The sequence below is a fragment of the Schistocerca cancellata genome, chromosome 5, assembly GCF_023864275.1.
Source record: "Schistocerca cancellata isolate TAMUIC-IGC-003103 chromosome 5, iqSchCanc2.1, whole genome shotgun sequence".
In the NCBI taxonomy this organism is placed as follows: domain Eukaryota; kingdom Metazoa; phylum Arthropoda; class Insecta; order Orthoptera; family Acrididae; genus Schistocerca; species Schistocerca cancellata.
Genome location: NC_064630.1, coordinates 648,412,580 through 648,426,731, shown reverse-complemented (window position 1 = coordinate 648,426,731; position 14,152 = coordinate 648,412,580). Strand labels below are relative to the sequence as shown.

General features: G+C 38.6%; 1 protein-coding gene across 2 annotated transcripts in view; it reads left to right on the top strand.

Moving 5' to 3' along the window:
- Positions 1-14,152, top strand: part of LOC126187677 (transmembrane protein 245) — a 246,221-nt gene that overhangs the window by 175,995 nt on the left and 56,074 nt on the right. For both annotated transcript variants that reach the window (XR_007537772.1, XM_049928911.1), the window contains exon 10: positions 8,515-8,615. Coding sequence is in view for 1 of the 2 variants with exons in the window: in XM_049928911.1 (XP_049784868.1) it covers positions 8,515-8,615 (101 nt within the window). In the remaining variant the exon portion in view is untranslated. The remainder of the gene's footprint in view (positions 1-8,514; positions 8,616-14,152) is intronic.

The window sequence follows — 14,152 nt, the reverse complement described above, 5'->3', positions numbered from 1 at the left end:
ATACTGCAAGATAACTTCACTGAATCTTCAGAACATCCTTTGTCCTCTCTTGTGGTCCTGATGAAAGAGGACAGTACATGGTGTTTCTGCATTAACTACCGATGACTGAACCAAATCACAAAGAAAGTTGTCTACCTAATGCCGTACGTTGATGACACCCAAGACTTCTTGAAAGGAGCAAAGAGTTTCTCAGCTGCAAACATGGAAACGGACTACCGGCAAATCAAGGTTGATGAGGCTGATCAGGAAAAGACCCCCTTCATAACCCCTGATGGATTCTGGGGGTTCAGAGTCATGCCATTTGTTATATGTAATGCTCCAGCCACCTTCGAACATGTGCTAGACAATCTGTTTGAACACCTTAAATTCATATCTGGATGACAATGTCACTTTTTTAAGACATTTGAAAAACATCTAAGCCGTTTGACGATCATATTGAAGCATGTTCAGATTCTGAAAAAGTGTTCCCTCTCTGCCCAAGAAATAAAAATCTTGAGCTATGTTGTGAATCTTGATGGAGTATGTCCAGATCCAAAGAAAATAAGAGTAGTCATACATTTTCCGACTCTTGGCACTTCTGTGATGTAAAAAGTTTTCTTGGAATGGGCTTGTACTACCAGCGATTCATAAAGGACTTTTGTACCAAGACACAATTACTGCAGGGGCCTGCCACATTTTCCTGGGATGAGGTGCAAGAAGGACCCTTCCCTGTCCTTAAGGAGGCACTAACATCCATTTTTAGAATTGTATGATGAGAATGCTGAGATAGAACTTCATACTGATTCTAGTGGTTGTGGGATTAGGTACTGTTCTAGTACAGCTCCAGGAAGATGCTGAAAGGTGATAGCTTATGCTTCCACAATACTATACTGAAGTCAGAGAGAAAGTTCTCTGCAACCTAGAAAGTGTGCCTTTTGCAGTTGTTTGAGCCATCAACAAGTTCTGCTTGTATTTTTTTGGCAAACCACTCACTGTTGTGGTGGACCAAAATACATTGTTACAGTCATATACAAAAACAGATTGAAACACAAAGATGCTGATTGCCTTTCAGGGAATCCTGTGGTGAAACACAGCAGCAAGGATGAAATCTGTCATTGCTGCATGATATGGTGTTGCTGCTCAGCAGAGGAAAGGTCCATCAGTGCTGAAAACTATAGAACCCTCAAAGAATGGGGAACAAACCAATGGAGAATTCCAATTAATGAAGGGAATATAAATGACTTGATGTAGAGGGTGTGCAGCAGTCTGCAGTTGTTTGCTGATGATGCTGTAGTGTACTGTAATGTGTCAAAGTTAAGTGACTGTAGGAAGACGTGAGACGGCTTAGACAAAATTTCTGGTTGGCATGATGAGTGGCAGCTAGCTCTAAATGTGGAAAAATTTAAGTTAATGAGGATGAGGAAGAAGAACAAACTTTAATGTTGAGATACAGCATTTGTAGTGTCCTGCTTGACACAGTCCACTTGTTTAAATATGTGGGCACAACATTGCAAAGCAATATGAAATGGAACGAGCATGTGAGAACTGTGGTAGGGATGGTGAATGGTTGACTTCAGTTTTTTTAGAGAATTTTAGCAAAGAGTGGTTCACCTATAAAAGATACTGCATATAGGACACTGGTGTGACCCATTCTTGATGGGATCTGTACCAGGTCAGATTGAAGGAAGACATTGAAGCAGTTCAGAGGTGAGCCGATAGATTTGTTACCGGTTGGTTCCAACAATGTATAAGTGTTGCAGAGACACTTTGGGTACTCAAATAGGAATCCCTAGAGGGAAGATGATGATCTTTTTTGGGGAACACTATTGAGAAAATTTAGAGGATGAGAACTGCTGAACGATTCTATTGCTGTCAACATGCATTGCGTGTAAGGACCACAAAGATAAGATTCGAGAAATGAGGGCTCATATGGATGCCTAGATACAGTTGTTTTTCTCTTGCTCTATTTGGGAGTGGAAGAGGAAAGCAAATGACTAATAGTGGTACAGGGTACCCTCTGCCACGCACCATAGGTGTGGCTTGTGGAGTACCTATGTAGATGTAGGTGTAGATTTTGTGAGGAGCTACAATCTGTTGGGGCAGAAATGCTTGCGTATCATCCAGCTCATCTACAGTGAGCTAGTCTACAGTTTTTCCATAATGCACGAATATCTGGTCACCTGGGGTCCATGAAGACTCTAAACAGAATCAGACACATGTTTTGCTGGCCACTGGCCACTATATGAGTCGAGCCATTGTAAGGAATGCCACAGACGGGAGCAAGTGCTGCAGTTACCTCCAGCACGTCTAGTACTAAATTTGTCTACAGCAGCACCAGTCCACCAGAATTGGAATCGAAGTCTTGGGGAAATGTGCAAAGTTGACAAATGGGAATCAATCTGCACTGACTACCTGAATGTTACGCTGTCACCAAAGCTGTGCTGACTACAGTAGATCTGAGGATTGTGAGGTGTCTTGTAGAAGACATCATTATGAAGCACAGAACAGTCCCTGTAATGATCTCTTATCATAGAAAAGTCTTCCAGTTGAGACTAGTATAAGAGGGAGTTTATTATTGCAATGTCACAAGTGCCTGCCATCCACATGTGGATGATTTCATAAGATGTTGGCAGATATGCTCTCAGTGTATGTTTCTGTTAAAAAGAGATATTGGAATACAATTCTGCCCATTGTAACATTCACTTCCAACCCAGAGAAGAGAGACACTTCAAATTTCACACTATTCTTTTTGCTTCATGGTGATGAGGCTGGAATGACAGTGGATATACATTCGATGCTTTGGATGACTATGTGAAACATTTCAACATTAGGACCGAAGAAGCAGGATGGTCATCTTGCATACGGATCCTGGACCTCCCCCCCCCCCCCCCCCCCCCCCCAATCACATCCTTTATCGCTTGTTGGATATCACAAATAAAGTTGAGTATTATGTTCCTTTATCAAGAAGATAAAAATGCAGACATTGTGCATGTCATCTCTATGGTGTCCTCCTATGGTCCTGAAGCATTCAGGAAACCTCTGAAGCTCGTCATAGTGAAGAGGATGTGACAACGTGACCAGAACATGAAGATATGCAGATGCTGCCATACAGGGGACCACTGACAAGCTGGGTCATTCAGTCCACGTGAAATCATCCAGTGATCTGGTTCTTGACATCACAGATTTTGCTAAGTTTTTGTTCATTTATAGTAGTAATTGTTTGCATAAAAAATCCCAAATTAAAATTTTTTGGACACTTCAATTTTGAGTCATTAATTTTTAAAACTTCATTAAATATGCAGTTTTTGTTACATTTTGAAACCATAAAATCACCTTGCCTCCAAAACTATTTGATTTTCAGATCTAAAATTTACACCACTTTATTCAGTTTCTTATAAGCTTTAAAAGTGGATGCTGCTTGATGGTATTCATAATGATGCTGAATTTTCCCAAACAATTTTTTTTTTAATTTTTGAAGTGTTGGAACTGGAATTTTTTTGTTTTAATTGAAAAATTTACATTAGTCATGAATTATTTGTTAATGTGTGTGCCAAGTTTTGTTGTAGTATTCCAGTGGAAACATATTAGAATACATTTTATTTTACTGGTAAACGCAGCAACTAGTGTGTAGTCTGTGGGACTTTGGACATAAGTTATAATACAAACCTTAAATATCAAAAATCAAAAAGGCTGTCAAATCTTTATTATTTTTTATTTGGTGACAATCAGTGTATTACGTTATTAGACTTACACACTTGAATATGAATTCAAATTTGGGTTTTTCATATTAACTGTGAAAATAATGAGAATATTATAAAAAAGATAGTTGGTACTCACCATATAACAGAGATACTGAGTCACAGATAGACACACCAAAAAGACTGGCAGAGACTGGGGTCGTGTGTTAGTTGCATTTGCACACATGCACGTGTGTGTGTGTGTGTGTGTGTGTGTGTGTGTGTGTGTGTGTGTGTGTGTAATTCTGATGAAGGCCTTTTTGTTGTGCCTATTTGCGACTCAGCATGTGCGTTGCATGGTGAGAAGCAACTGTTCTTTTCATGATGTTTCAGTTTTCCATTGTTTGATTTTAACTGAGAAAATATTTTAACACACACTATACAGCGTGTACTCAGAACAGACTCTGAATAATTTAAATAATTATACTTTAAAATACATTAATATTAATCAGTATAATTAATTAAACAGTGTTGTCGTTATTTGACAGTTTGTTACTTGGGTGTCATGAAGTGAGAAATTTTTTAGTCATCTTCAACAAGAAAGACAGAATGTTCTTCCTGTGGCAGTTGTGGGATTTAATTTACAAAGTCTGAAATTCTTTTTAGTACAGTCAGTTTATTTTGTCTGCTTGATTATGAAAAAGAAAGAATTGGAGCACAAGGATGTATAAATAAATGCTTTATAATGTAATTGGATAGATAAAAAATCTACTCACCAAGCAGCACCAGGAGAACACACATATGCAGGTACTAAAGTTTACAAGTTTTTGGAGGCAGTGACTCCTTCTCCTGGCAGAAGAGCTGAAGGGGAAGGAAGAGGGTCAAAGGAAAATGTGGTGAGGTTTAGGAAAAGGGGTAGACTTTGGAAGAGTTGGCCAGAAACCCAGGTCAGGGGAGAATTATTGGACAGAATGAGAAGGAAAGACTCATTGTTGGTGACTGCAATCTTGTCTGGTGCTGTCCCCAACAATCACTCTTTCCTTCTCATCCTGTCCGTTAAGTCTTCCCTGACATGGGATTGTGGGTGACTTTTCCTAAACCTCGTCAGCCCTTTTCCGTCATCCCTCGTCCTTCTCCTTCAGCCCGTCTGCCAGAGTCTTTGGCTCTGAAAGCTTGCAGACTTTTAATAGCTTTATATATATGTTCAATGATGATGCTTGGTGAGTTAATTTTGTATCCTTCCAATTACATTATATTTTCAAAAATTGATTGTTTTTGTTGATTTTAATAAATGGTTTACTTCTCCTTTTTTTATCTCTTGATAACACACAAACCATCCACCATTTGTTATCAAAAGCTGAAGCAACAAGTCCTGTAATCCATCTGCTGCTGGACTCACATGAATGTTATGAACATGAAAAAATTTTTTAAATCGGAAACAATTTTTCTTAACTTTTAGCTTTGCTCATAGGAATACTTCTCAGTCAGTGTGACTGCAGTGCCTTCATAAAATCTTTTTGCCAAGCTCCTTTTTTGTGCCTTATGCTCATCATATCTCATATAGAAAAAGTTACTGATGGCGTATATTCTTTACCCAACTGAAACAATTGGAAGGAAATTTAAATTTGATCATGTTGTGCTTTCGCAACTGATCAATATGAATGTAAAGAAAACCGTCTCAACTTTTATTTTAGGTGCATTTATTGAGCAACTGGTTTCATTCCACATTAACATCCTCAAGTGCCAAAGTGGAAAAAGTTTGTTAGTTTCATGATTTAAAATGCTTAATTATCCAACAAAACACTGAAAAACAGATGATTGAATACAAGTACAATATTCCACTTCAAAGGCTTTGCTTGATACTTCTCATATTCTAAAAAGAGCCTTTCAGCATTTTATCGGGGAGTTAAGCATTTTAAATCATCAGACTGATACTTTTCTGTCACTTGAGCCACTGAGCAAGTGTGCTTAATGAGTTACATGCATGCGCCAAGACTTCTCTTTCCCTCACCAGTGCTTTGGCAATTTTATCTCAACAGCTCATCTCTACTGAAGTGAATACTGTCAATATGAATTAAGGTTTTTCTTTTATTTCAGGTTGGCAGTGCATATTTTCATGGTGTTCCATAAATGTGAACTAAAAGTACATTAAAAGTTACATAAAATGGAAAAGGCATAATATCCATTATATATTTATGTTAAATGTTGTATGATATGGTCTGGTACAATTTGAAAATGACAAACCAAAGTATGCTTAATTAGTACTCAATAATTTCTTTTTAACTATAGTTTTATGAACCAGCTGGCAAACCATGTACAGTTGAGGTACAATTGGCAGTGTGAATTGCAGTGAAATAAAATTTATTTCTATACGTTCCACTTGGAATACCACTATGAAATGTGACACACATGTTAACAAGTAGAACAACTAACATAAACACCCCCCCCCCCCCCAATAAAAAAATCGTATTTTGAAAGTTTCAAAAACTAAAAAAGTTTTGTTTGAGAACATTTAGTATTTTAATGCATTTGATAAAGTAGCACATGTTTTTAAAGCATGTAATATTAAACTGAATAAAATGGTATAAACTTCAGGTCTGTATGTCAAATAGTTTTCAAAATATTGCCATTTTAAGGTTTACAAAAATCTTACAGTATTGGAAAACTCAAAAATGAAATGTCCAAAAAATCTGTAATTATGGATTTTGTCATCTTTTTTAGATAGAATAAAATGACAAAAAATTACAAATTTCCAGGTTGTCAAGAACAAATATATTTCTTATTGTTTGATTTCACATGCCCAGGTATAGATCCAGAGTGATGTAGTCAGCTCCAATGAGAACTTCTGAAATGGGGGGGTCACTTTTTCTTTCCACAAACAATAGGAGACTGGAATAGAAGGGAGAACCGATAGAGGTACTCAAGGTATCCTCCGCCACACACTGTCAGGTGGCTTGCGGAGTATATATGTAGATGTAGATGTAGAAAGGGAGCAATAATGTGAGCTGTGCTGGATACAGTGTGGCATCGTGGTTAGAGCTATGGGTCAGGTTGCCCCTTCAGTTCTGACCATCAGTAATTGTTTTCCATTTAACATTTATCTGTTTTGGAAGGTTCTCAAAATTTCTTGTGTTTGTAGTGTTTGTATATTCTGGAATATTTGATGCTTGTATAAATAACAGGACTCTTTGTCCAGGAGTTCAGTTCTGTTCTGGCTCTACTTTGGTGTTCGTAATAAACTTGCTTTTAGTGCTAAGTATTGTACTTTATTGATGACCCACCTTTCCAACTTGGACTTTATCATGGTTGCGATGTGGCAATATTTAAAATGAACCAACATGTAATACCTGTCCCATATCAACATACAGGTTTTGATGGTTATGCTATTATTTAAGGAGGACAACAACCGATTCCTTTCCCAACTCTTTACCAACTGAGCAAACACTATATCAACTAGGGACATCAATTTTAAGTTTGCTCCTCTTCCCCCTCCTCTTCCTCCTCCTCCCTGTTGTGCTTTATGATATAAGCATATAAGCATAATACCAGTTCTTGAAAGAATCAAACACCTCTGCATAAAACAGCTTCAAACCTCAGATTACTTTACAGATGAGTAAATATGTTAAATATTTGATGTTAAGTATGTAAACAAGAAGAAATTCAGTAAAGGTTTGAAATTATGCTTAAACTTTGTTGGAAGTCGCTAACTGCTCTCGTTGTGAAATACTGGATGAATATAATCTGTGTAATTTGTGCTCCATTTTAACCAAAAGTAAGTTTTGTTGTGCATCTCAATGTTTATGACATCACATCATCAGAACTGTGTGATGTACAATAATATAATTTCGCAGATACATTCAGTGATTGCCTCAAAGTGTAAGTAATAAATTAAAACATCATGCCTGATGAAGTTTTACTGTGTGTTGTTTTGATCAGGAGCTAGTTCTTCATGCATATAAATGTCTATGATGTCAGTGTTGTACAATGATATAATCTTGGAAATGCATTCAGTGTTATATGTGGATACCGTCTATTTCTTTACTACGACTGTGTGGAAAATTGTGTTGCCAGTAGTCAGTAGTAAAGAAGTGGTAAATTAAAATGCCATGTCTGATGCTGAAGTTTTGTAAAGGTTTTAAATTATCTGTAAAGTTTATTGGCAGTTGCTAAATGTTCTCATTCTCAGATACTGGATGAGTAAAATTCCGTTATTTGCGCACCATCAGTTATGCTGCCTCAAGACAAAAACGAAGTTTCTAACTGTAATACTTACCTTTGTGTGTTCAACTTTTAATATAAGAGTATACCTCTTAATGAGTAGACTAAGACAGCATTTTAAAAGTTCAAATTCCATTGATGTTATAAAGAATATTGAAAATCAAATCCTTGTTGCCCCTGGAGGCTGTTAGGCAAACTGCAACTGGCACTGGTTTCCATTTTCCGGGACAGTCGCATTGTAATACAAACAGGCAGCCGCCCCAACGTGGAAGAATTTTACTTTAGTGTTCATATACTGTATAAGACCTGTTAGATGTGGAATATTCCTGTAACAATTTCTAGATTCACCTATATTTAAGGTATGAACAATTTTTCTGTTGCTCATTTGTGCTCACTAGATTTAGTGTAATATAATTTTCCTTTTTTGATGGAAAAATACATGCTGTTAATACAATTTTTCCTAACTTTAGTGGTTTCTTGAGAGCTGTTTAGTATTTATTCAGTGAGGATTAGTTTTAGCTGTTCTTCATTTGATAACAGTTTTGTATCCACAAAGAGATTAAATATATTTTTTTGAAACATTAAGTTTAAAGCTGTAATTTAGGGAATGAATACTGATGACATATTCTTTTAATTTTAGATAGTTTTCTTCACAGCACTGTTCTACCTCCTGAGTTCTAGTGGACAGGAATACAAACCAGTTGATCTCATACGGAGCTTCAGCCCAGATAGTGGCAGTAGGTATGCTGAAAATTTTTTATCTGAAGAGACTTCCATGGAAATAACTTATTTTTATTGTCTTTCTAGCTTGTAGGGAATACATTCTGTTACATTACTTCCTAGTATGAGTGTGAATGTTGCTGATGGCTGTATCCAAACATGATTTTCAGTTATTAGCCATTCCTACAATTTCATATTGATACATTCCTGCATGGTGTGAACAAATCAGTGCCCATCCACGCTACTTTCTTCCAATTATTCTCAGTGTCCTGTGTTAGATAAATCTGGCATGGATCCCATTCCTGGAAATATGGAACTACCCGCACCATACCACAGTCAACCATGATCACATTTACACAGATGCTAGTGGATAAAGGTATTCTGTAAACTTTTTTCCTCAGCTATTGCCGGCCGCGGTGGTCTAGCGGTTCTAGGCGCGCAGTCTGGAACCGCGCGACTGCTACGGTCGCAGGTTTGAATCCTGTCTCGGGCATGGATGTGTGTGATGTGCTTAGGTTAGTTAGGTTTAAGTAGTTCTAAGTTCTAGGGGACTGATGACCACATATGTTAAGTCCCATAGTGCTCAGAGCCATTTGAACCATATTTTTCCTCAGCTATTATCTTTGTACCTCTTTGTATCAGGCTTAATCTGTACACTCAGTTTTTGACTTTGTTCTGTTATAGATTATTTCAAAAGCTTCTAGTGTCTTTATGCAGATTTTCTGTAGTCTGGATATCATTTTCATGCCATGTTTTTAACTTTAGCCATTGCTTCTTGGACACAATATGTTGCGCAATGGTGAAAATACATTGTTAACTTACCTTACATGCTTCTTAACAGGAATTCGACTTCAATTTTTCCAGATATATTTCCTCCACTTAGTTCTTGTATGCATCTTAGTTTACTCAACTTATTATTCATATTTGAGCGTCTTATTCCTTTTTAGAATCTGAAAGACTTGTGTATGCACCATGGCTTAAAGTTATCCTGGTTTTCCTTTACTCTGCCATTAGTTACTCAGAGCAAGGAAAAAATTAGTTATCTAATACAAATGTCTTTTCTGAAGTAAAATTAATCTTTATCCAGTATCTCTTCCATTTTACTTTTATTTTTGGTAATTTACTTCAGGAAATGTTCATATAAAACTATGTCTAAAGTTCAAGTGAATAGACTATTAATGACCAGAAAAATGTGTGTATAACAGAACAATTAAATATGGCAGAGGTCTTGTTTAATTTACAAACAATATCAGGAAACTTCTTTAGAAACACCGCTCGCAGTACACCAGGTATAAAACAAAGTTTAAAATTGCAGATAGCCAGCATGATTTGTAAAACATGCTTGGCTGCTTGAAGACAATAAGTGGAACCGTTAATAACTATTGTAATAAAAACTTATCACAAGACCCGTTACAGACCTTAAGAAATAAAGATAAAGTGACAGAAACTGTTATTTATACAAAAATTAAAATCCAAACTTTAAATATTATAACGAAAGTCCTTTGTGGAATATAAATGACAACATTTTATATCCCATTTGATGTAGGCAGAATCAAAGTTCATGATTACTTGCACAGACATTAGCCAAGGAGACCATTGGAACAAAGAGGCAGATCTAAACCGTTGATCATGATGATTTCACGTACTGAACAACTGACTCACTGTGGAACCAAGCCTCACCTCAGTGGTTACACAGCCTCTCTCTGACTGTGTGTATCAGTACTCAGGTACAAAGGGGAATGACAATGGTGAAAGTCACCATGTAGCTGGGGCTGCAACCATACTGGGATGAGCAGTTGTATCAAGTGGAGTGGTTGAGGGAAGAAAGGAGGCAGGGAAGATAAGAGACAAAGTGGCTGACAGCTTGGAGCATGATGCAGAGGGCTGACAAGGTAGGAATGTGACATCAGTGAGCTCTCTCTGGTTCAGGTGATCTTATGTGTGCCACTTGACAACAGGGAGGACTGTACTGGGAGGGGGGGATAGAGGACAGCGAAAGAAGAGGTGAATGTTGAACCAAATTAAACTTCTCCATGGCAGCTAGCACCCGCACCCCCTCTTCCTCTCACACACATTTTAGATACTATCTATTAACGTACACATGCTCATGAACATGCACATGCACATGCACATGCACAGACACACGCCGCCGCGCCCCCCCTCCCTCCCCCCCCCCAAACCAACCTGTAGTTCAAAATTGTTAAGGCTTTCGTAGCCACTTGTTGACAAACTGCATGTTGGCTTCTGTCTTGCTTCTTTGGCTGACGTTCATGTGATGATTTTTCTGACTTTTCGCCAGCGTGAGTGGCCAGCATAGTCAAAGTTTCACCCTCAATTGCTGATGGTGGACTGGGGCCAAGCTTGCAGCTGCAGACTTTATGTACCTGGTGTGCCAACGTCACAGGGCTTCTCCATGGTCATTTCCAGTGCAGTTCTCCTCTTACTACCTGCAGTGGTCGTTCGCTGCAGCACTGAGAGCCAAGACCCCTTTACCTTGAGGCATTCTTCTTTCTAGTTGAAGCTATTCTTGTGTTTATTTTTGTAGCTTCTCTGAACAAGCGTGTGTAATACCTGTTGTCAGTAGCCAGAACTTTTGTGTCGGCAAATTTTACTATGTGGTCAATCTCTCACAGCTCGTGCTCTGCCACAGACGATTTCTCCACCTGCCCCAACCTGCAGCATCGCTTGTGTTCTGTGATTGTGGAGTCGATTGATTGTCCAGTAATTCCAACATAAAACTTTTCCTCATGTCCATGGTATGCGGTATATTCCCAACATTGCAAGTGGGTCCTTTTGTCCTTTCCTGATCTGAGACACTCTTTGATCTTCTTTGCCAGTTTGTAAATAGCCTTTATGCCATGTTCGTGCAGCATACAGTCGATGCTGTCTGTCGCTCTGCGAATGTATGACAGAAAGGCCATACCCGACATTTCTTTTCCTGATGGTATCACTTTGCTGAGTGTTTGACTCTGTTATACTTCTAATATAACTTGTGAAGTACCCATTGTTCCGCAGAACACTTTCCAGGTGTTGCTTTTCGCGTCTGAGGTGCTGCGGCTCACATATTGGTCTTGCTCACATTATGAACATATTAATCATACCTCTTTTCTGGCTCTCGTGGTGATTTTGATAGTTTGTACAGGTGTTGGTCCGTGTGTGTCAATTTTCAATACACGCTGTGTCCCAGGTTTTCACTGTTCCTTGTGACCAGCACATCTAGAAATGGTAGTTTTTTGTCCTTTTCTTCTTCCTTAGTAAATGTTATGGAGGCTGTTCAGATGGCTTAGAAAGTCACCAAGCTCGTCTTCACCATGGCTCCACAAAACGAACGTATCATCGAAGTATCTGTACCACACCTTAGGTTTACAAGGTGCCAAGTCATGTGCCTGTGCTTTGAAATGTTCCATGAAGAAGTTGGCCATCACTGGACTAAAAGGACCTCCCATGGTGACACCTTCCAGCTGTTTGTAGAAGTTGCCATTCCATGTGAAATAGCATTGTAATGTCTTGCGGGAAAATGGAGACAATGTGCTCCAGAGAGTCACTCAGAGGCACTTTTGTAAATAAAGAAACAATGTCAAAGCTAACCAGGATGTCATTTGGTGCAAGTTGTAGTTTCTTCAGCTTCACAATGAAATGTCCAGAATCCTTTATGCTTGTATCAGTCTTCCTCACGTGTGAATGGAACAGAGACACTATGTGTTTTGCCAGTTTATGTGTCGATGAGCCAGGAGCACTAATAATCGCTTTTAGTGGAACTTTATTTTTATGGATCTTTGGTGATCCTTACAGCCAAGGTGATAGGGCTTCTGTGTTGCAGAGGTTCCTCTGTATAACCAATTCATATTCCATGTGGTGCGCTGCGTTGGATCTGCACTTAGTTTTTGGTATGTCGTCGGATCTAATAGGTCTCGGATCTTCTGCTTATAATCTGCGGTCTTCATTAAGACGGTCACATTTCCATTATCAGCAGGCACAACCAATATGCTCTTGTCAGCATTAAGATTCTTAATAGCTTGTACCACCTCTTTCTTCAGGTTGCAAGATGTTGGTTTCGCTCGGCGCAGTATCCTGGTTATTTTGGTGTGTATTTCCTCTTCTGTTTCTTAAGGCTGCTTCAGTATTAGCAGTAATGTCCTCCATAGATAAAGTTCTCTGCTAATACTGAAGCAGCCATACAGACCCTTCCTTGTAAAAGAGCAGAGGAAATACGCACTGAAACAGGCAGGATACTGCACCAAGCAAAACCACCAGCTTGCAACCTAAAGAAAGAAGAGGTACAAGCTATTAAGAATCTTAATACCGACAATAGTATATTGGTACTGCCTGCTGATAAGGGAAATGCGACCATTGTAATGAAGACCGAAGATTATAAGCAGAAGATTGGAGACTTATTATCTCTGATGCCGTACCAAACACTAAGTGCAGATCCAACAACGTGGAATACGAATCGATTAATCTAGGCATCTTCTCTGCCAGTGGACATATAGAAGAACCTGCACTACACAGAAGCCCTACCTCCTTGGCGGTATGGATTACCAAAGATCCACAAAAATAACATTCCACTAAGACCAATTCTTAGTGCTCCTGGCTCACCGATGTATAAACTGGCAAAACACTTCACATCTGTGCTCCAACCGCATATAGGGAAGACTGACACATACATAAAGGACTCTGGACATTTCATGGAGAAGCTGAAGAAACTGAAACTTCCACCAAATGACATCCTTCTCAGCTTTGATGTTGTTTCTTTGTTTACGAAAGTGCCACTGAGTGACTCTGGAGCACGTCGGTTCCATTTTCCCTGCAAAACATGACAATGCTATTTCATGCATGTCTCACTATGAGCTATTTCTTGTGGAAAGCCAACTTCTGCGAACAGCTAAAAAGCATTGCCATGGGTAGGTGGCCAACTTCTTCACGGTACATTTCGAAGCACAGGCACAGGACGTGGCACCTTGTAAACCTAAGGTATAGTACAGGTACTTCAATGATACATTCGTTGTGTGGACCCATGGTAAGGAAAAGCTCAATGACTTCCTAAGACATTTGAACAGCCTACAGGCCAACATAAAATTTACTGTGGAAGTAGAAAAGACAAAAAAACTACCATGTCTAGATGCACTGATCACAAGGGATGGTGAAATCCTGGGGCACAGCATTTGTCGAAACCGACACAACTGACCAACACCTGCACAAACTATCAAATCACCACCCAAGCCAGAAAATAGACCAATATGTGAGCTGCACCATTTTAGACTGTTAATTCTATCTCATTTGCAACACCCTTCTTCTTAATATTTGTATTTCAGTGTGTGTGTATTAATATGCACACTTTCTATTGCCAATCAATTACTTATATGGTTGCCATTGCCAACAGCATAATTTCCCAATACATCTTCATGTAAAATGGTTTCTTCTTCTGAACTCTTTTTATTTGAATCTTGTTGTTATCACTTATTGCTTCATTCTTCTTCCCTTTTTCACTCTTCTTGGTACCCATATATTTCTCACAGTTTCAATTTCCTTTAGTTTTAAACAATAATTCAGCCCCACAT